Here is a 23,940-nt window from a genome sequence, read left to right as displayed (position 1 = left end):
GACTTCATCGGGATAAAAAGCTTCTGCACAGCAAAGGAACAGTCAACAAAACTAACAGGTAACCCATGGAATAGGAGAAGATATTCACAAATGATATATCAGATAAAGGGCTGGTATTCAAAATCTATAAAGAACTTATCAAACTCAACACCCAAAATCCAAAAACTCCAGTCAAGAAATGGGCAGAGGACATGAACAGACATTTCTCCAAAGAAAACATACAAATGGCTAAAAGACACATGAAAAAATGCTCCACATCACTTGGCATTAGGGAAATACAAAGCAAAACCACAATGAGATACCATCTCACACCTGTCAGAATGACTAAAATGAACAACTCAGGAAACAATAGATGTTGGGCAGGATGAAGAGAAAGTGGAACCCTTTTGCACTGTTGGTGGGAATGCAAACAGGTGCAGCTACTCTAGAAAACAGTATGGAGGTTCCTCAAAAAGTTAAAAATAGGGGGCGCCTGGGTGGCACAGCGGTTAAGCATCTGCCTTCAGCTCAGGGCGTGATCCCGGCGTTATGGGATCGAGACCCATGTCAGGCTCCTCCGCTATGAGCCTGCTTCTTCCTCTCCCACTCCCCCTGCTTGTGTTCCCTCTCTTGCTGGCTGTCTCTATCTCTGTCAAATAAATAAATAAAATCTTTAAAAAAAAAGTTAAAAATAGAGCTATCCTATAACTCAGCAATTGTACTACTAGGTATTTATCCAAAGGATACAAACACAGTGATTCGAAAGGTTACATGCATCCCCATACTTATAGCAACAAATGTCCACAATAGCCAAACTATGGAAAGAGCCCAGATGTCCACTGATGGAAGAATGGATAAAAAAGATGTGATATATAATGGAATATTACTCAGCCATTAAAAGAATGAAATCTTGACATCTGCAACAACGTGGATGGAACTAGAGGGTATTATGCTAAGCAAAATAAGTCAGTCAGAGGAAGACTAATGCCATATAATTTCACTCATATGTCAAATTAGGAAACAAAACTGATAAACGTATGGGAAGGGAAGGAAAAGGAAAATAAAAGATAAAAACAGAGGGAGACAAAACATCAAGAACAAACTGAGGGTTTCTGGAGAGAAGGTGGGTGGGGGGATGGAGTAATTGGGCAATGGGCATTAAGGAGGGCACTTGATGTAATGAGCATTGGGTGTAATATGCAATGATGAATCACTAAATTCTACCCTGAAATTAATAATACACTATATGTTAACTAACTTGAACTTAAATAAAACCAAAAAAATAAATAACTTAATTTTAAAAAATTAAAAATCAATCAATAAATGGTGTTGGAGAAACTGGACAACTACATGCAAAAGAATGAAACTGGGCCACTTTCTTACACTGCATGCAAAAATAAACTCAGAAAGTTTTAAAAATCAAAATGTGGGACTTGATACTTTATAACTACTAAAAGAAAACATAGTCAGTAATCACTTGGATATTGGTCTTAGCAACATATTTATAGATATGATTCCTCAGGCAAGGAAAACAAAAGTAAAAACAAACTATTGGGACTGTACCAAAAAAGAAAAAAAAAAAAAGAAAACATAAGAAACTGCATTCATGATTTTGAATTAGGCAATGGTTTCTTAGATAAAACACTAAAAGTACAAGAGAAAACAACAAAGAAAACAATACAGAAATTGGACTTTACCAAATAAAAGCTATGTACTGTAAGTGATACCACTGAGAAAGTGAAAAGGCAACCAACAGAATGGGATAAAAATTTGCAGATTATATATCTGATAAGGGTCTAGTATCCACAATATATAAAGAAAACTTACAACTTGACAAGAAAATAACCCAATTAATAAGTAGGCAATGAATCTGAATAGACATTACTCCAAAGATATATAAATGGCAAATAAGCACATGACAAGATATTCATTACCAACAGCCATCGGGAAAATACACAAATCAAAACAATACCACTTTACACCCACTAAAATGGCTATTAAAAAAAAAGACATAATAACAAGTACTGGTGAGGACATGGAGAAATTGGACCCCCAAACATTGCTGATGAGGATGTAAAATGGTACAACTGCTCGAAAAACAGATTGGAGTTTCCCAAAATATTACTATATGACCCAGGAAGTTCACTCCTAGATACATTTAGAAAATACATGTCTGGGGCAGCTGGGTGGCTCAGCTGGTTAAGCATCTGCCTTTGGCTCAGATCATGATCCCAAGGTCCTGGGATCAAGGCCCACCTCAGGCTCCCTGCTTAGTGAAGAGCCTGCTTCTCCCTCTCCCTCTGCTGCTCCCCCTGCTTTCTCTCTCCCTGTCAAATAAATAAATAAATAAATAAATAAATAAATAAATAAATAAATAAAATCTTAAAAAAGAAAAGAAAAGAAAAGAAAAAATATATCCACACAAAGACTTGTACATGAACGGCTATTCATAATAGCCAAAAGGGGGAAACAATCTAAATGTTCATCAACTCCTGAATGGATAAATAAGATACAGTATACCCATACGATGCAATACAATTTAGCAATAAATGAAAGAAGTACCAATCCCTGTTATAATATAGAAAGTCCTTGAAAACATTATGTTATGTGAGAGAAGCCAGTCACAAAACACCATTTGCATATGGTTCCTTTTATGTGAAATGTCCAGAACAGGCAAATAAGAGAAACAGCAAGATGCTTAGTTGTCAAAAGGTTGTGTGTGTGGAGGGGAATAAGGAGTGAGTGATTGTTAATGGGTATGGCGTTTCTTTTAGGATGAAAGAAAATATTTCATAATTAGATTGTGATGATGGTTGCGCAACTCTGTGAATACACTAAAAACCATTCAGTTATATACTTTAAATAGGTGAGTTATATGGTATGCGAATTAAATCTCAATAAAGTCATTAAAAGGAAGAACAGGGAAAGAGGGAAGAACTGTAGTTCTGACTCGGAGGAAATGTTTTAGGGATAGGAACAAGGTATATATTCTCAGTACCAGAGAACATCACAAATAAGCCCCGATGTCCACAAGAGAACACTTATTAAGTAAATGAAGATACTTAGAGTGCGGTGGAGGTACAAAAGGTATAAATGTGTTGCACTTTATTCCTCTAGAACACTAGAACAATATAGGTTGTTTTAGAAAACTAGTTTTGGCCATGTTGGTGAAGTTGGTTCAACATTTAGAGATCTGATACTGCACTTGTTAATCATCCTAGCATTTATTAAACAACTACTTACATTTTCAGCATGCGTGAGAGATGGAAAAACTTAAACAATGGGTCCAAGTATATCTGATAAAACAAAACAAAAACAAATGAAGTGGGGATACAGTTAAATATGCTTTCATCCATTCAACATACATTTAAAGACGACCTGTAATGTACGAAGCACTGCTTTGAATAGGAAAAGGCTGGGGATAAAGATATAAATGAGTAAAAATATATTCTTTCACTTAAAAATATCCAAAGTCTATTAGAAAATGAAAACATGAAGACAAATAGATGTAATATAAGGCAATTACATGATACATGCCTAAAAGGGTTAAGCATTTTATTGGGAGGTCAGAGAAGGGTAAAATAATTTAGAGTTGATGGGATTAGAGACTTCAAAAGCCTTCTAGTTATTGACTTATCTCTCATCTTCTCTCTTAAAACAAACAAATATTAAAAGTTAATATTTATGAATTTTTGGTTTTATTTTAATTAATATTATAAAAGATACAAATAGTTCTTTAACGTTTTTAAGACAACGGTCTTCAGCCAGCCTCATTCTCACCTCTGCATTCCCCTTTCTCAAAGGCAGTCGTTTTACTATTTAGTTGATTGTTTAGGTATTCTTATCTCTAAATAACATACTTACATTGTTATTTCTTGATTTTTCAGTTTTAGCCATTATCTATTGTCTTCCCACTATGAAAGAAGAAAATTTAGTTTTCGTTCCTTCCCAGGCTTTTATCACACATTGCCTCTTTCCCCTTCCTTCATCTTCTCGTTAATTAATTTTATAATTTTGCTTAGATTTATATTCAGCATTCACGTTATTATGACTATGAAGTACTATTTACAACTGAAGCCATCTGGTAAACCACACGTAATCTTTCTCTTCCTGAACTACTTTCTGTTTTCCCTATTTTGTTTTTCATTTGTTTGATCTCCTATCCTATACCTGCAGAGGACTACCAAATCTTTTTCTTCAGCCAAGTTTTCTCTCTTAAGTCTCAAACCTATGCATTTCTTTACTAATTCAACAAATACTAAAAACATCTACTGACCACCTACTATATTGACATTGTACTGAGACTAAACACTCTAGATATATTATTATCTCAGTTAATCCACATGATACTATTTTGAGTTGGATACTATTATAGACACATCTTTTACAAATAAGGAAAATAAAGTTTAGAAAGTTTAACTTAAGTACACAGCTAGTAAGTGTAGAGACATGATTCAAAGTCAAGCAGTGTGACTCTAGAACCTATGATTTTAACCACCTATATTCTATATTCTTTCAATCAATATATATCAACTGGAAGCCACCATAATTCTAGCAAAGTCTGTACCATGATAAATAAATCAGACTATTCTCCCTACTTTCATGGAGCTCACAGTCTAGCAGGTATGACATACAAACAAGACCACACAATAAGAATGCAATGGACTACAAAGGATAAGTAAAATTAATAACAAATAGAAGAATACATAAGAATGTAGACAATAAATCTAGTTAGACTTCCATTTTTTAAAGGAAATATTTGTTGAGCACATGCTATGTGCCAGGCATTATGACAGGGAGGGGCTGAAGACACAATGTTAAGCCAAATGAGAATTTTCCAGGCTGGGAGGGGGAATGAGAGAGAAAATGTGAGTGATCCAGGCAGAGGAAAGAGCATGTGCAAAGGCCAAGAGATGAAAGAGCATAAACTGTTCCAAGTGCTGAAAGTAATTTAGAATAACTATAATACATAATTGTAATGTGGGAGGGATGGGTTATGACACTCAAGAGATTAAAAAAAGAAGAACCAAATCAGAGAGCTCTGTGATGGCGATGTTAAAGAACTTGGGCTTTAATATCAATATTTTATGTCAAATTTGGTACTCACAGCATATGTGTGTGGAGAGGGATGTGATTGTATTTGTGTTTTAAAAACTATTTCTTTGATTACGGTGTAAAGAATGGATTAAATTAAAGTATGACTGAAAGAAGAGACAGCAAATAGGAGGGTATTGCATTATTCTAGATTAAGAGGTTATTATGATCTGGATTACAGTAAGAAGAGAAAAAAGTAGATTCATTCCAAAGATATTTATGCGATAGACTTGCCAGGAATTGGGGATAATTCATTCCCTTATTTGTTCCAGAAGAATTTATAGAATACCTAGTATGTGTCAAGCACTGTACACTCTAGCACATACAATGGTGAAGGCAGCTATCATCCCTTGCCTTGATATATCTTACAGTACAGAAGAAAGATACGAGACAAATAATTATACAAATAATTATAACTGTCTTCTAAAGGAGAAATATTGGGGGTTTTTACAGGAGAATCTGACCCAGTTAGACCAATGTTAGGAGTCAGAGAAAACTTCAGAAAGTGACTTTTTTATTGTGGTAAATACACAGAATAATTACCATTTTAACCATTTAAAATCATACAATTCAATGGCATTAAGTGCATTTGTAATATTGTATAACCATTACCATTATCTTGTTCTAAAACTTGTCTATCACCTAAACAGAAACCCTGTCCCCACTAAGCTGTCCCTCTCCATTGCCCTCTAGCAGCCACTAATCTGCATTCTGTCTCTATGGATTTGCCTATTGTGGATATTGCATATGAATGGAATCTTAAAATATGTGGTTGTATGTCTGGATTCTTTTACTTAGTTTTCAAGGGCTATCCCTGTATCAGTAATTCATTCATATTTATGACTAATTCCACTGTAGGGCTAGATCACATTCTGTTTATTCATTCATCAATTGTTGGACGTTTGATTTGTTTCTACCTTTTGCTTATTTCGAATTAGTGCTATGAATATTCATGTACAAATATTTGTTTGAATACTTTTTCAGTTCTTTTGGATATATACTTAGGAGTCGAATTGCTGGGTCATATGGTAGTTCTATGTTTAATTTATTGAGGAACTGCCAAACTATTTCCTGCAGTGGCTGCACCATTTTATATTTCCACCAGCAGTGGGTTCCAATTTCTCTACATCCTCAATGGTATTTATTATTGTCTATCTTTCCTTTGATAGCATCCTAGTGATATGTTATTGTAGTTTTGATTTCCATTTTCCTAATAACTAATGAGAATGAGTATCTTTGCACGTACTTATTGACTATTGGTATATCTTCTTTGGAGAACTGCCTACTCAAGTCCTTTGCCCATTTTTTAATTGGGTCGTTTTTTGTTGACAGGTTGTAAAAATTCTTTATTTTTCTGGATATTAACACCCTTATCAGATACATGATCTGCAAATATTTTCTCCTATTATTTGGGTTATCTTTTACTTTCTTGATAGTGCCTTTTGATGTACAAAGATTTTAATTCTGAAGTCCAATTTATCTATTTGTGTTGTTGCTCGTCATTTAAGTCATATGTAAGAAACCATTGTGAAATCCAAGGCTATGAAGATTTGACTCTATGCTTTCTTCAAGGAGTTTTATAGTTTAGCACTTAATTTTAGATTATGATCCATTTTGAGTTGATTTTTGTATGTGGTATGTAAAGGTCCAGCTACACTCTTTTGCCTGTGATTATCCAGGTGTCCCAGCATCACTGCTGAAGAGACTATTCTTTCTCCATTGAATGGTCTTGGCACCTTTGCCAAAAATCAATTGACCATAGATGTATGGGTTTATTTCTGGACTTTCAATTCTATTCCATTCATCCATATGTCTATCCTTATGCCAGTACTACACTATTTTGATTACTGCAGCTTTGTAGTAACTTTTGAAATTGGGAAATGTGGATCCTCCAACTTTGTTGGTTTTTTTTAATAATAATTTTTTATTATATTATGTTAGTCACCATACAGTACATCCCTAGATTTTGATATAAAGTTCCATGATTCACTACCTGCATATAACAACTTTGTTCTTCTGTTTCAAGACTGGTTAGGATATTCTGGGTCCCTTGCAATTCCATATAAATTTTAAGATTGGCTTTTCCATTTCTACAAAAAAACCAAAACAAAGCAATACTGCACTGGGATTTTGATAAGGATTGTATTTAACCTGAAGATGGTTTGGGGAAATATTGCCATCTTAGCAATATTAAGCCATCTAATCCATGAACGTGGGAAGGTTTTTCACTTAATCAGGTCTTCATTAATTTCTTCATTAATTTCCTACTACAATACTGTGTAGTAGGAAATGACATTTAAGTTGACATTTAAGTGTGTGGAGTGAGAGGGGAATGGAGTGACCTGAGATGGCATGTGGGCACAGGGCTCAGGCACCTGCATGGTAGCTGATGACACTCTACCATGGGAAACAAAGGCAGAGAATGCAAGGGGGAGACATTGTTGAATTTAGTTTAGATGTATTGAATGAAACACAACACCCATGAGATATTTAACTTGGAAGGTTAACAATATTCTTTCAAAACACCTTTACTTCAGCAAGAGTGGATGCTTTGTATTGAACATGACATTTCAAAGCTGAAAGCTTTTTTTCAGATTTTTTTGTCATCAAGAAAAGAATATGTTTCATATAGTTTTTGTATTGTGTATTTTACGATAGTCTCTACCATATCAATAGGCTATTATATATTTATCTCAAGTGATTAGAATCTCATTTAAAATGATATGTGTTCTAGGGGCGCCTGGGTGGCACAGCGGTTAAGCGTCTGCCTTCAGCTCAGGGTGTGATCCCGGCGTTATGGGATCGAGCCCCACATCAGGCTCTTCCGCTGTGAGCCTGCTTCTTCCTCTCCCACTCCCCCTGCTTGTGTTCCCTCTCTCGCTGGCTGTCTCTATCTCTATCGAATAAATAAATAAAATCTTTAAAATAAAATAAAATAAAATAAAATGATATGTGTTCTAAAATATTAACATAAGAAAAAATCCTTTCTTTGAGTTTCAACATAGAATACAGTTGCAGTTTCCCAACCTTTGGATAATGTTGACCCCTTCATACTTAGCATATAATTTTCCTTTAAACATTCTGTAATTAACGGCACAAGTCAAGTACAGTATACTTCTAATCAAGTATGGAAATATTTTCTCACGTACTTCATTCCTATTCTCTCAGGTTCCCCTCCCCATATACTGCCCTCCACATAAAACATATGTTAAATGCAAATGACAGGTGACACTCAGCTCCTTGTCAGCTCTTCTAGGAGGTACATAGACTAAAATTAATGCTGTGGTGACCTAGTGCTTAGGTCACTATATCACTTACCAATGGTTAATTTTGCATATTTATCTGTATATTACTTAATTCTAGCAAGAACAACATATTTATATATTATTCTCCAAAATGTTTATAAAAAGAACATCTTTTTAAAATTTTTCAATTTTTAAAACCAGTCTGTAATGACTGTCTTGAACTAGATGAGTAAACCTCAAGGTTTTTAAAAATCAAACTAAAGTGAATATATAGCATGAATTTATAGTAAAATATCAGAGTACTAGTGATTAAATAAGACCTAAATAAGGGCACTGTCCTACTGGAGAGATACTGCATACAACTATATAAAATGAGAAATTGTCTACTTGATATGAATATTATTAATGACAGGACTTTTTTTTATTAAAATGGCAAGAATACAAATAAATAGCTCATATCAATCAGTAAAATACAGTTGTGTTCAGGCTTTAATATCAACATTAAATCAAAGCCTATGGAGAGAAAAGGCAAGAGATTTAGGAAATTTTAGGAGAAATAAGAAAACATCACTAAACTTGTTACTCTACATTATAGACACCTGCCATAGGCAAAAAAATAAATAAATAAAATGGCAATTAAGTTGATTGCAGTACTTTAATATTTTAAAGAAAACTTATTAAAATACAGATTTTTAAAAAATCTTACATTCTTGACAAATAGAGCATCACCTACCTTTCTAAAAATAGTATGGGTAAACACAATTGCAGAAAATGTATGTTAATTAGTGGTACAATATTATGGATTTAAAAACTGTGACACACTCCTAATATCTGCTGCTTTGAAATCAGATTATGGCCTGGAAATTATGTCAGGTTGGTTCCCAAATGGAATATTGGGTCCCAGGCCAGTATTGGTAAACTTTGCCTATTTTGGCACAACTTCTCCAGCAATGAAAGCATAAATCACAAAGAAAAAATTTAACCAACCAATTATTTGAGATATCAAGAAAGGAAAGGAAATCAGTTTTGTAAAAACACTTTTCCCTCTTTTTATAAGCTTCTTTATTTACTCCGGATAGTTAACATAACAGTGTTCAATAGTGAAGTAAGCAGATTTTACACTCACTATTACTGCACGGATAGAAAGAGCCATATGCATTTTTGTTTTTATAAGTCATCTCAGATCACTGCAATATGGCACATGAGAACAGAGATTCAGAGGCACAAAGATAATAAATACATTTAACATTGTCAAGCATTCAAAAGATAAATGCAATCATGTAGCAAAAAAAAAAATCAGTTTGTAACTTTGACCTTTCCCAAGGATGTGAAGAATCTTTTCGTGTGTCAGAAATCTCTATAGCAAAGATTCCTATAAGAGAGAAAAAATTGCAAATTAATATATTTAACTCAAAGATTTCACCGATGTATAAAAAATGTATTCTGACATTACTTTGGCAATACTTAAAATTTTTTCCCCAGCCTCTGTGAAGGAAAATAATGCAATGTAGTTTTTTCATTCAGCTTTCACAAACTGTGATACAACCATAACATGGAATAATATTCAATAATAAAAATAAATGAACTATTTTTTTCTTTTTAAACATTTTTTATTTAAATTCAGTTAACACATAGTGTATTATTAGTTTCAGGGGTAGAATTTAGTGATTAATCAGCTGCATATAGCACCTGATACTCATTACATCAAGTGCCCTCCTTAATGTCCATCACCCAATTACCCCATCCCCCTACCCAGCACCCCTCCAGCAACCCTCAGTTTGTTTCCTATACTTAAGAGTCTCTTATGATTGATACATACATGGGTGGATCTCATGGGCATTGTGCTAAATGAAAAAAAGCCAATCTCAAAATGTTATACACTGTGTGTGATTCCATTTATATAACATTCTCTAAATGACAGAATTAAAGATGTGGAGAACAAATTTGTGTTTGCCAGGGAGGAGAAGAGGGCTGTGACTATAAAAATGTTTTCATATGAGGGAGCAAGTTCCTTGGTGCTGATGGACAATACAGTATAGTATCTTGCTTGTAATTGTGGTATATGTGTGTTGTGTAAAAAAAAACCTGCACACACATATATATGAGTGCATGTAAAAATGAATGAAATCTGAATAAGGCCTATGGCCTAGTTAATTATATTGTACTGATACCAATTTCCTGGTTTGTAAGATATTGCCATTGGGGAAGTTGGGGGATATGTGAGATTATCTGTACTATTTTTGCACCTACTTGTGAGACTGTAGTCACTTCAAAATAAAAAGTATAACAAAGCAAACAAAACTGTGGTGCAGACATACAAGGAAATACTGCTCAGCAGTTAAAAGGAGCATGCAACAACATCTGGTCCATACAACCTGGATATATTTCGAAAAATATTATACTGCGTGAAAGTCAGCCACTAGAGGCTGTATACATGATTCCATTTATAGGACAACTTTGAAAAGGTAAAACTATGGGGCAGTAAACAGATTAGTGGTTGGGGAAAATAAATTAAGTGCATTGACTGCTGGCTAGGTAATAGGTGGCAGTCAAAATATACCATTTAAAACTAACAGCAAAAGGTTAAGTAAGAAAAAGGGAATTAATGGCACTAGTAAAATTATTAATAGAGGGTGACTACTATAATAAAATACAAACCTTGAATATCAAAAGAAATGACAAAAAGCAAAGAAGAATAGTCAAATTGAGAAATACAATAAATGTCACATGGTAAACACTGTTATCATAAGATAATATGACAGAGTTGAGACCAAATTTCACAGTCATATCAATAATGTGAAAAAGCTTAACTCATCCATTATTTTAAAATGGCTCATAGAGCAAAACTTAAATCCATACTATAAATAAGAGAGATACTTAAAATTCAGTGACTCAGAAAAGCTAAAAATAAAGAGATGGACAAAGATTTGCAAGGCAGGTGGAGACATTAAGTACTTACAACTCTAATACTAGACAAAGTAGACCCCAAGCCCCTCCCACCTCCAAAAAATTAAATGCATCAGAAAAGTACACTTCATAAAATCCACATCCCACAATGAAGATATGACGGTTCAGAACATCCATGCAGCAAATACAACAATAAACCTACATAAAACAAAATTTATAGGAGATATAAAAAGAAATAAAAAAAATAATAACAGGAGATTTTAAAGCACCAGTCTCAGTAAAACAGGTCAAGTGAATAAAAATTAAGCAATGACATAAAAGAACGAAATAAAATAAAAAAGGTAAATCTCTTAGATATGTATACACTAGAAATATATACCTTGATAAGAAAGAATATATCTTTTCAGGTACACATGAACTACCCACAAAAATTGATCATGTAGCAAAGTACAAAGAAAACATCAGTAGTTTCCACAATAGAAATATTATAAACACTACTCTCTAATCACAATGCAATAACACTAGAAATTTAAAAATGAAATGGAAACACAAAAAGCTCTTCTTACTGGAAATTACAAGATTTTCTATCAAATAACTATTGGGTAAAAGTGAAAACACAAAAAGAAATTACAGAATTTGTAAAAAATAATAACAAAAACATGACATATCAGAAACTATGCAATACATTTAAAGCAATGATCACTGGAAAATTCATAGCCTAAAATATTTACATCAATAAGAATGAAAGAATGGCAATAAATTAATTAAATTCCTAACTTAAAATACTAAGGGGAAAAAAACCAACAAAGTAAATAAAAAGATAGAAGAGGAAAGAAATTATATTATATATAAACAGAACCATAAATTAATAAGATAAAGAAAAATAAATCAATAAAGCAAAATGCTGGTTCTTTGAAGCAATAAACAAAGTAAACAAATCACTGGCTAAGGTAACCAAGAAATAAAAAAGGAAAGCACATATATACAATTAAGAAATGACAATGGAACATAACTATTGATACAAAGGAAAGTTTAAAATTCATAAGATAAGGCATTGCTTACTTCTATGCAAATAAATTAAAAAACTTAGAGAAAGGCACCTCGTGGCTCAGTGGGTTAAGTATCTGCCTATGGCTCAGATGATGATCCCAGCGTCCTGGGATGAGACCCACAATGAGAATCCAGTGGGGTGTCTGCTTCTCCTCTCACTCTTCCCCTCCCCTGCTTATGCATGTGCTTATGCTCTCTCTCTCTCTCTAATAAATAAAATCTTTATAAAAAAAAAAAAACCTCTAGAGAAAATAAATTTTTAGACAAATAGAAATAAAAAGCTTAAAACAATCCCTCCACCAAAAAACCCCCAGAAGTATACCTCACAAAAAAGAAAGAACCAAGGCTGTGTGGTTTCACAGGTGAACCCAAACAAATCCCTGGAGATCAGATAATCACAAACTACATAAATTGTTTCAAAGCACAGTAAATGAAAAACTCTCAAATTCCTTTTTTGCAGCAAATGTAACACTGATATCTAAACTTGTTAAGAGAGTACAAAGAAAAAAATTACAGACCAATATCACAAATATTGATACACAAATCTAAAATAAAATATAAGTGAACATTAAGAATAGAATACACTAAGACCAAGTAAGGTTTATACCATAAATTCAAAGATGGTTCAATATCTGAAAATCTTTTCATATGATTCACATATTAACAGTTTTAAAGAGAAAAACTTTATAGATGCTGAAAAAGCCTTTGAAAAAATTGAATACCCATTCCTAATAAAAAAAAAATCTTGAGAAAATAAAAATGGGCAGATATCATAAAACATTTATACCTCAGTCCTAAAGCCAGCATCTTACATTTATTTGACAAACCCTAGAGGCATTCCCACTTAAGGTCAGAATCAAAACAAGGATGCCCATTTTCTCCACTACTATTTATCACTATTCTGAAGATACTAGCTATTGCAACTAATTAGAGAATACAATTCAAGAGATAAAAATAGGAAAAGAAGAAATAAAATTATCTCTTTTTTGCAGATGACATGATAACACATCTAGACTCCCCTAAAAGAATCAATGACAAAACTTAATGAAACAATAAAAAATATTTAGCAAGATAACATGATGATAAATTAACATGCAAAAATAGCATTTTTTGAAGATAAAATGAATGGGGAGAAAAACCTAAAGATAAAATATTTAGGAATAATCTTAAGCATGTTTAAAACCTATATAAAGAAAACTGTAACTCATTCTTTTTTTAATAAAGAAAGCTTTTGGTTTGATTTGATTGATTGATTAATTTTTTATTATTATTCTTGAGTGACAACATGAGTTTGAAAAAATGGGAAGACATCTCTCTTTAGGACAGCTCAACATTATCAAGATGTCAGTTCTCCCCAAGTTAATTGATAAATTTAATGTGATTCTAAAAAAAATTCCAGTGGGCCTTTTAAATTGGAGCTAGACAAGCTGATGCTAAATTTCATATGGAAAATAAACTCACATGAAAATATAGGCAAAGACTTTTTTTTTTAAGATTTTATTTATTTATTTGACAGAGAGAGAGGCAGCCAGCAAGAGAGGGAACACAAGCAGGGGGAGTGGGAGTGGAAGAAGCAGGCTTCCAGCGGAAAAGCCCGACGTGGGGGCTCGACCCCAGAACTCCAGGATCATGCCCTGAGCCGAAGGCAGACACTTAACGACTGAACCACCCAGGTGCCCCGAAAAAAATACAGGAAAAGACTTAAAAGGAAGAGCTCTTATAGGCACTAACCTATTGGTATGCTGGAGCTGGCTCACAGCTGATTGTAAATATTCAGAAATTTTGTGAGCTGGTGGTTAAACTAGCTTGGTAGCTTGAAACTGTACAATATATTTATAGACTGTATAGAATTGTGTAATCACTATATTGTACACCAAGACTAGGATAACATTGTACGTCAATTACACTTCAAAAGGAAGGAAGGAAGGAAGGAAGGAAGGAAGGAAGGAAGGAAGGAAGGAAGAGAGAAGGAGAGAAAGAGAGAAAGAAAGAGAGAGAGAGGGAGGGAGGAAGGAGGGGGGGAGGGAGGGTGGGAAGGAAGAAAGGGAGGGAAGAAGGGAGGGAGGGAGGAAGGGAGAAAGGGAGAAACTGGCCACAGTAGGCATATTCACACCACTGAAATTGGAAAATGCTACAAATCAGGGCTTCTCCTTCCCCTTCTCTGGAGAGCCAGTTTACCAACAAACCATCAGACTAGTCCTTAAAAAATTAAAAATATTACAAAGGCTCTATAATTAAAATAGTATGGGACTTGAACATAAATAAACCCAAAGGAACAGAAGAGAAAATCCAGAGAGAGACTGGAATCACTCGGACAAAATCTTTTTAATAAATGATCTTGGGACAACTCATTAGTCATTTGGAAAAAAGTAAGATTAGATCCATTCTTCATACCATACACAAAATAAACTCTAAATGGATCAGAAATCTAAGTGTGAAAAGTAAAACTATATATATATATATATATATATATATATATATATATATATATATATACACACACACACAAAACTTACATAAATTCTAAAACATTAAAACTAAAAAACTGATTACCTCAATTATCTATCTGAGTATAAGGAAAGATTTTTCTAACTATAAACAGAAATGCAGATGCTTAAAATATATTTAAAAATTTGACTTCATAAAAGTAGAAACTTTTCCATGTGAAAAATAATTTAAGTAAAATCAAAAGAAAAAATGACAAAATGGAAGAAAATATTTATAACATATATCAGTAATAAAAGGCTAATTTCCCACATTTATAAAAAACATTAACAAAAAGAGAACATTCCATTAGAAAAATATGCAAAAGAAATGGACAATTTAAAAAAAGATATAAAACAGTCCTTAAACATATGAAAAGATATTCAAATTCATTCATAAAAAGAGAAATGCAAATTAAAACTACACTGAAATACCATTTCTTACCCACCATACTGTCAAAAGTTCAAGAACTTGACAGTATACTCTGCTGATGAGGCTGTAGGGAAACAGGCACTCTCATTCATAGCTGGCAGGAGTGCAAAATACTACAACCCCTATAGAGGGGAATTTGGCACTACTTAACCAAACTATATACATACACATTTACCCCTTGACCCAGAAATCCTGCTTCTAGGAATCTATCCTGAAGATACACCTTCACCAATACGAAAACACATTCATTACAGCCTTATTTATAATTCCAAATTGTTGAAAACTACCTAAATGTTCAAATATAGGAGGTCAGTTGCATAATTATGGTACATTCATAAAATGGAATACTATGCAGCTGTAAAAAGGAACAAGGGAAATCACTATGAATATGAAGTGACTTCTAAAAGAAGTGAGAAAACCAAAGTGTAAAGAAGCATATACAGTATGCTACATTTTGCATATGAAAAGAAAAATAAGAAAAATATACCTGAATGTCATTATCATAAAACCATAAAGCAATATGGGCGACATGGGATGGATGGTATACAGGAGAAAGTAACACTTCTCTGAGTATTACTTTTTGCAGAGTTTTGACTTTCAAAAGCATATTAATCTACAAATCCAAAAATAAAACTAAATCAAGGAAAAAACTAAGAAGGGGAAAAATGAAAAGTGAAAGCAAATTGAAGTAAATGAATCTAGTATTATTTTAAATGCATATCATAATCACAGCAAAAGGGGAAAAGAGGAATTAATCCAAATAATTTATAAACTCAGTATTTGACTACATGCCCTCAAGATTTGGGCAGAGTAGTGTATGAAGACAGGAATTACAAATAGATCATGAACTTTTATGTTGGTCTATTTAATGCAGTGACATAGGTGAAGAAATCTTGAAACTATTTTAGAGGCACTCTGGGATTGAGCAAAAGAGTAACTATGTGCATATTGCTGATAAACACACTGATGTTGAGCCAGGGTTCCCACTGTAGAAGAAAGGACATACAAATACAAAATGGAAAAAGGGAAGGAAGAAACCTGGGAGGACAGTTTGGAACTGGAGGTATTGGTTATGTTTTTAAAATGTGTGTGTGTGTGTGTGTGTGTGTGTGTGTGTGTGTGTGTGCACCCATGCATGCATGGAGAGAGAGGAAACATATGCAAAAGCGTGAGTACGTAAGACAGCAAATGTGTTGTCTCAAACACAGAGAAAGCAAATGGGGTAAAATTTTAACAGTAATGAGTATGGGTAAAAGGTATATAGCTATTCTCTACATTATTTTATTTTTATAACTCCTTATAAGTTTGAATTTATTTCCAAATACAAGTATTTTTATAAAATTTGTGACATACAGGAATATATCTAAAATATTTTCCTCTGAAAAATAAACTACTTTCCTAAAGCATAAGTGTTTTGGTGCTATAATCAACCAATATTTTGTTAATGAAAGTATGTGGAAAAATTGAAGTTTTAGAATAAAAAGAAAATTACATTTTAAAAATATAATTTATGTAAACAGATAAAGATCTTTCATTTTAGCAAATTTACATAAAACTAATGATCAAAATACTTTTTTATGTCTATATGCCTAATCATGTAATTGTGTTTAAATAGCACTATTAGGGGCGCCTGGGTGGCTCAGTTGTTAAGCGTCTGCCTTCGGCTCAGGGCGTGATCCCAGCATTCTGGGATCGAGCCCCGCATCAGGCTCCTCTGCTGGGAGCCTGCTTCTTCCTCTCCCACTCCCCCTGCTTGTGCTCCCTCTCTCGTTGGCTGTCTCTCTCTCTCTCTGTCAAATAAATAAATAAAATCTTTAAAATAAAAATAAATAAATAAATAAATAAATAAATAAATAGCACTATTAATGATAGATTGACTTGAGCTACCTTACTCCCTCAAATATTCACTGTATATTGCTATATGGTCTCCAGAGAATGGGTCCTTGAACTACTTACTCTTCTAACGATCGATCTAGGCCTCGGTCAGGAGATCGATGGTGAGCACGTTCCGGTGAATGACATTTTGTATTTGGCTTTATTGTAGAACTCATATGATAAGCATTACTTGAGTAATTCTGGCGGCGAAGTTCTTGTACAGCCCTCTCCCTGAAGCAAAATAGTGCGGCTTTTAAACTTTATATCCCGTGATGTTATTAATACTGTCATAAAACTGTAGTTCAGTTCATACTTTAAAAGTTAACCATCATGAAATTACCAAAATCTATTGTTATGTAAAAAAAACAATGGGATGGGCTGGTGATGGGTGTTGAGGAGGGCACATATTGCATGGTGCACTGGGTGTTGTATGCAAGTAATGAATCATGGAACTTTACATCAAAAACTAGGGATGTATTGTATGGTGACTAACATAATATAATTTAAAAATATTATAAAATTGAAAAAAAAAAACCAAAAAACCAAAAAAACAATGCTTTCCAGACTGAACACTGCATAGAGACAGACTTACCTTTCAAAGCGCTCCGTCCCTAGTTGTCGTTTGGTAATATCTAAATCAGCTTCCAACTGTGTTACAACATTTCTGAACTGGGCCACGTCCCTACTCTGGATGGCCCTGTGTAAAATAGTATGAGTGACAGTTGATTAAATTTAAAATATGCCTAGGACTTAGCACATTAAACCATGTTGGCAATGGTTCCTCAGCTGGAACCAAGCCAAACTGTGATTTTTATGGATGTTTTAGTACATCTAAAATATGCCAATTTCAGATATAGTAAATGTGAAAGTAGCCTACTTGAAAAGCTTAAGCTCTCTCAGTCCCATTCAATTAAACCTTCTCTGTCTGTTTCTCTATATTTAGACGGGATAATATTATATATTATCTATCTATATTACCTATTTTTTAAAGTACTTTGAGGTATTATATGCAAAGTAGTATTATAACCAAATAATCAATACCATTATTAGTCTTAATATATATATTTATTAAATCAAGTGTTTTGTATATGCTTATAATGAAATTTGATTCATGCAATTTATAATGAAATTTTATATACAAACTGTTAAAAACATAAAATCTCTTCAATTTAACAGGATCAAAAGGCACACTATCATAAGGAAGATGATGAAAGCAATGAATGCTGTTTGCACAAAACATTCTATTCTCTTTGCTTGCCAAACAGCACTGCTGACTGCTGAAATCTAAACTTCAGAGATTAAGAACACAAAAGTTTATTATGTTTACCAGTTCTAAGTGATTGTACTTACCAACCAGTTTAAAACAGAATGCATCCCTAAAGGTGAGGGGTTGGGCATATTTCACTAAGGTCAATTTCCAAATACCAGCTTGAGAAAGTGATCCTGTAGAACCAGTTGGAGATATTACAAAAGCCCAGCTACAGTGACTGAAAAGAATGACTCACAGCTGCCATAACCTGAAAACAGTTTCTCAAGGAAACTGGCCCTGACTTTGCAGCCTTTGCTCAGTCAGGGGCTCCTAGGAGGGACTGATTCCTGAGACCATGATTCCTCCTTTCCCAGGTCCCATGCTCAGACGGGAGGGCAGAGTTGAGGCTGGATGAAAAAGTGTTATAGATGGGACAGTTAACACCAAAGGCTAAAGGTCTGCATCAGTTTTTGTGAGAGTTCACCAGATTTAATAATTTAGCATTCACTGTCCAGGTGGGCATTTCTACCCAAATTTCTAGCCAAGGGTCTTGTAATAAGATGCTAATGGAGCTAGGGATGCTTAAAAAAACAAAAAAACAAAAAATAAAAAACTCAAAATCAGTGCTCTACGGGAAGTCTTCAGTATTCTGTGAATGTAGGAGTTCATCCAGGTACCCAATATATACTTACAGGTGCATAAGGAAATACTAAGTGATAAGTCTAAATACTAAGCAGCAATACCAGGTCGGTCCGTAAACAGAAAAATTCCTCTGGTTTCAGTAGTGCCTAATTTTTTTTTCGTAAAAACTTGTTATAATATTTCTAAAAGATAATATTATTAGGTCAGACATTCTATTATATCCAAAGTTCTGTTGGAAATAATCAACAAAGATGGTTAAATTTAAATTTAGATAAACACATAATAGAAATGAGTATTAAATCTTAGGCAAATCCCAGTATTTCTGGTCCCCAGTTTAATAAATGGCAAAAGATAGGCACTAAATTGTCTAAATTCCAGCTTTAAAATTCTACTAACCTATAAAGTATCAAAAATTTTACAAATACAACTTCATGCTACTATATTGCTAACCAACTCACATTTTATTTTCTGCCAAACAAAGGTGTTCTTTAAGAAGCTGAATTTCAGATTCTTTTTCTTGAAGCGCTATCTGAGACTGGTATTCTTTGTCTCGGTTGGCCACCAGCAAAGCTTCTAGATTCTGCATGGAGATTCTCTCATTTGTCATCTGACTCCTGAGGAGTTCTATTTCAGAGCGAGCAGAATCTAACTCATTCTCCATCTGTACGATAATAGGAAGATATCTAAACTTATTCCCATTCACTTAACTGATCTATTATCAGACACATAAAATTTCTGTATTAGGTTATAAACTGACAACCTCTTTTAATTTCTTAATTAGAAATTATGTCCTCTTTCTTACCAAACACACACACAGAGTATCACTTTTTCCAACTCTCTGATCATATCAAAAAATTCATTAATTTAGCACTAATTATTAGTAACCCCGAACTGCAAAGGATTTCCATTTCAGCATTAATATTTCTTATGTATTTCTGCAAGACTGACATAGTGCTATACATGACTACTGCTTTGTCCTGAGTTACAAACACCTAACTACCTTGTAGAATATTATTGTCCTTCATAGTAAAGGAAGATAAGGAGTAACTGCACATTCCCTCTCTTGCATAAACCTGTGGAAAGCTTCATTTTTTGAAGGTTTTCTTGAGCCTCAAAAATGGTCTGTAAGCCAAATGTTTCTTCAGAAGGAGGAAAACCAGATATTGCTATTTGGGAAAAAAAAGTATTTTTATCTCATAATACACATTATAATAAATTATATATGTATTTAAAAAGTTAAATGTGAAAAAATAAAACCCTAAGAAAAGAGAATTTAATAAAAATGAAATTATGGAGGAAGAGTGAGCAGATAGGGGAAGAACTCTATCTGTATCTAGACTAGATACAATTAAAATGATGTATAACCATATAAAAAATAAACATAGCAATAGTCAATAGAAACCTAACCAAAATTTACAGGGAAACAACTGGAAGAATATAAACTCAGTTTGTATGGTGACAAATGGTAGCTACACTTGTGGTGAGCACAGCATCCGTATAACCTTATTGAATCATTATGTTGTACACCTGAAACTAATATAACGTTGTATGTTAGCTATACTCAAGTCTTTAAAAAATTTTAAAAGGAAACTCAATAAATAAAATGGTTAAATCTTACTACTGAAAGGGACTCATATGAATTGATGAGAAATATGAATGAATGATACAAATAGATTTACAAAATACAACTCATTAGTAAATATATGGGGAAAAATATTACCCTTACTAATAATCAAATGAATACAAAATGAAACAAGATGCTATTCCTAGTCCAGGGTTTCTTAATCTTGACACTACTGGCCTTTTGAGTTGGATAGTTATTTGATGTAGGGAGGTGACTTATGCACTGTAGGATATTTAGCAGCACTCCTGGCTTCTACTCATTAGAGGCCAATATCACCCCCCCCCCCCAGTTGTGACAATCAAAACTGTCACCAGGGGCGCCTCGGTGGCTCAGTCAGTTGTGTCTGACTTAGGATCAGGTCATGATCTCAGGGTTCTGTGTCAGGCTCCATGCTCAGCAGGGAGTCTGCTTCTCTCTCTCCCTCTCCCTCTGCCCTTATTCCACTTGTGCTTTCTCTCTCTGTGTCTTTCTCTCTCTCTCTCTCAAATAAATAAATAATCTTAAAAAAAAAAAGTCTCCAGACATTGCTAAATGGCTACAGGGGAGCAAAATCTCTTTTAGTTGAACCACTGTTCTAGTTCATCAAATAGGCAAATTTTTTGTTGTGTACCGATTAACATTAAAACGGGCAATGGTTGGGGGCGCCTGGGTGGCACAGCGGTTAAGCGGCTGCCTTCAGCTCAGGGCGTGATCCCGGCGTTCTGGGATCGAGCCCCACATCAGGCTCCTCCGCTATGAGCCTGCTTCTTCCTCTCCCACTCCCCCTGCTTGTGTTCCCTCTCTCGTTGGCTGTCTCTATCCTGTCGAATAAATAAATAAAATCTTTAAAAAAAAATAAAAATAAAAATCAAACGGGCAATGGCAACTTCATACACTCGGCCAGGAGGAATACAAAATGGAGCAACGTTTTTTTTTAGCATCACTTTTTTTGCCAATAGCTTTATTGGATTATAATTTACATATCATACAACTCACCCACTTAAAGGTACAATTGATCTGTTTTTTTGTTTGTTTGTTTTTATTTAAATTCCAGTTAGTTAACATGTAGTGTAATATTAGTTTCAGGAGCAGAATTTAGTTTGTCTTTCTCTGACTTATTTCACTTAGTATAATACACTCTAGCTCCATCCACATCATTGCAAATGGCAAGGTTTCATTCTTTTTTATGGCTGAGTAATAATGATGCAGAAAAAGGATTTGACAAAAGACAGCATCCTTTCTTGATAAAAACCCTCCACAAAGTAGGGCTAGAGAAAACATATCTCAACATCATAAAGGCCATGTATGAAAGACCCACAGCTAATACATCCTCCATGGAGAAAAACAGAGCTTTTCCCCTAAGGTCAGGAACATGACAGAGATGTCCACTCTCACCACTGTTGTTCAACATAGTACTGGAAGTCCTAGCCTCAGCAATCAGACAACAAAAAGAAATAAAAGGCATCCAAATTGGCAAAGAAGAAGTCAAACTTCCACTCTTTGCAGATGACATGATATTCCATGTAGAAAACCCAAAAGACTCCACCAAAAACTTGCTAGAACTGATGCAGGAATTCAGCAAAGTTGTAGGATATAAGATCAATGCACAGAAATCTGTTGCGTTTCCCTAGACCAACAATGAAGCAGCAGAGAGAGAAATCAAGGAATCAGTCCCATTTACAATTGTACCAAAACCCATAAGATACCTATAAATAAACCTAACCAAAGAGGTAGAAGAGATATAGTCTGAAAACTATAGAACACGAATGAAAGAAACTGAGGAAGACGCAAAGAAATAGAACATTTCATGCTCATGTATCAGAAGAGCAAAGCTGTTAAAATGTCTATACTACCCAAAGCAATCCACACATTTAATGCAATTCCTATCAAAATACCACCAGCATTTTTCACAGAGCTAGAACAACCCACCCTAAAATTTGTATGTAACCACAAAAGACCCCAAAGAGCTAAAGCAATCTTGAAAAAGAAAAACAAATCTACAGCCATCACAATTCTGGACTTCAAGCTCTATTACAAAGCTGTAATCATCAAGACAGTATAGTACTGGCATAAGAACAGACACATAAATCAATGGAATATAATACAAAACCCAGAAATGGACCCCCAACTATATGGCCAACTAATCTCTGACAAAGCAGGAAAGAATATACAATGCAAAAATGACAGTCTCTTCAACAAATGGTGATGGAAAAATTGAGGAAATCCTTTTAATCTATTTTTCCTGCTGTGGCTTGTGCTTTTGATGTGAATCTAAGAAAGCATTGCCTAACCCAAGGTCACAAAGATTTACTTAATGTTTTCTCATTAAGGATTTTATAATGTTAGCTCTTACATATAGGCCTATAATTCATTTTTAGTAAATTTTTGCATATGGTATGTGATAAGAATCCAACTTCATTCTTTTCCATGTAGATGTTCAGTTGTCCCAGTACCATTCATTGAAGAGACTATTCTTCTCTCATCAAATTGTATTGGCAGCAATTTTCTGAAAATCATCTGACCACAAATTTAAGAGTTTATTTCTGGATTCTCACTTCTGTTCCACTGGCCTGTATGTCTTTCCTCATGCTGGTATTATGCTACCTTGATTACTGTACTTCTATAGCTAGTTTTGAAATTGGGAAGTGCTAGTTCTCTGATTTTGTTCTTTTTCTTCTCTTTTATAAAAAAAAAGGTTTTATTTATTTATTAGAGAGAGAGAGAGAGAGAGAATGAGCAAGGGGGAAGGGTAGAGGGAGAAGCAGACTCCCTGCTGAGCAGGGAGCCCAATGCTGGGCTCAATTCCAGGACCCTGAGATCATGACCTGATCTGAAGGCAGATGCTTAACTGACTGAGCAATCCAGGCACCTCAGATTTTGTTCTTTTTCAAGATTGTTTTGGCTGCTCTGGGTCACTTGAACTTCCATATTAATTTTATATTGTCTTGCCAATTTCTACAAAGAAACCAGCTGAGATTCTTTTTTTTTTAAATGATTTTTTATTATATTATGTTAGTCACCATACAGTACATCCCCAGTTTCCGATGTAAGGCTCGATGATTCATTAGTTGTGTATAACACCCAGTGCACCATGCAATACGTGCCCTCCTTACTACCCATCACCGGTCTATCCCATTCCCCCACCCCCCTCCCCTCTGAAGTCCTCAGTTTGTTTCTCATAGTCCATAGTCTCCCATGTTTCATTCCCCCTTCTGATTACCCCCCCCCCTTTCTTTATCCCTTTCTTCCCCTACTGATCATCCTAGTTCTTATGTTCCATAGATGAGAGAAATCATATGATAGTTGTCTTTCTCTGCTTGACTTATTTCACTTAGCATTATCTCCTCCAGTGCTGTCCATGTTGTAGCAAATGTTGAGAA

General features: G+C 34.2%; 1 protein-coding gene across 9 annotated transcripts in view; it reads right to left on the bottom strand.

Annotated features, from left to right (window-relative positions):
- The window catches only part of TSGA10 (testis specific 10), a 188,743-nt gene that overhangs the window by 31,883 nt on the left and 132,920 nt on the right, over positions 1 to 23,940 (bottom strand). For 8 of the 9 annotated variants that reach the window (XR_015725131.1, XR_015725129.1, XR_015725132.1 and 5 more), the window contains 4 exons: positions 19,416 to 19,618; positions 17,659 to 17,763; positions 17,148 to 17,297; positions 3,223 to 9,690 (listed from right to left, as the gene is read on the bottom strand). Coding sequence is in view for 1 of the 9 variants with exons in the window: in XM_045771868.2 (XP_045627824.1) it covers positions 9,666 to 9,690; positions 17,148 to 17,297; positions 17,659 to 17,763; positions 19,416 to 19,618 (483 nt within the window). In the remaining 8 variants the exon portion in view is untranslated. Of the gene's footprint in view, positions 1 to 2,391; positions 9,691 to 17,147; positions 17,298 to 17,658; positions 17,764 to 19,415; positions 19,619 to 23,940 lie in introns of those variants that run through there. The other variant, XM_045771868.2, reaches the window with a different exon arrangement.

This window comes from Ursus americanus, chromosome 7 (genome assembly GCF_024610735.1).
Source record: "Ursus americanus isolate L20-20 chromosome 7, mUrsAme1.1.p, whole genome shotgun sequence".
Classification (NCBI taxonomy): Eukaryota; Metazoa; Chordata; class Mammalia; order Carnivora; family Ursidae; genus Ursus; species Ursus americanus.
The sequence above is the reverse complement of the archived record's forward strand: the minus strand, read 5'-3'. Positions and strand labels throughout refer to the sequence as shown.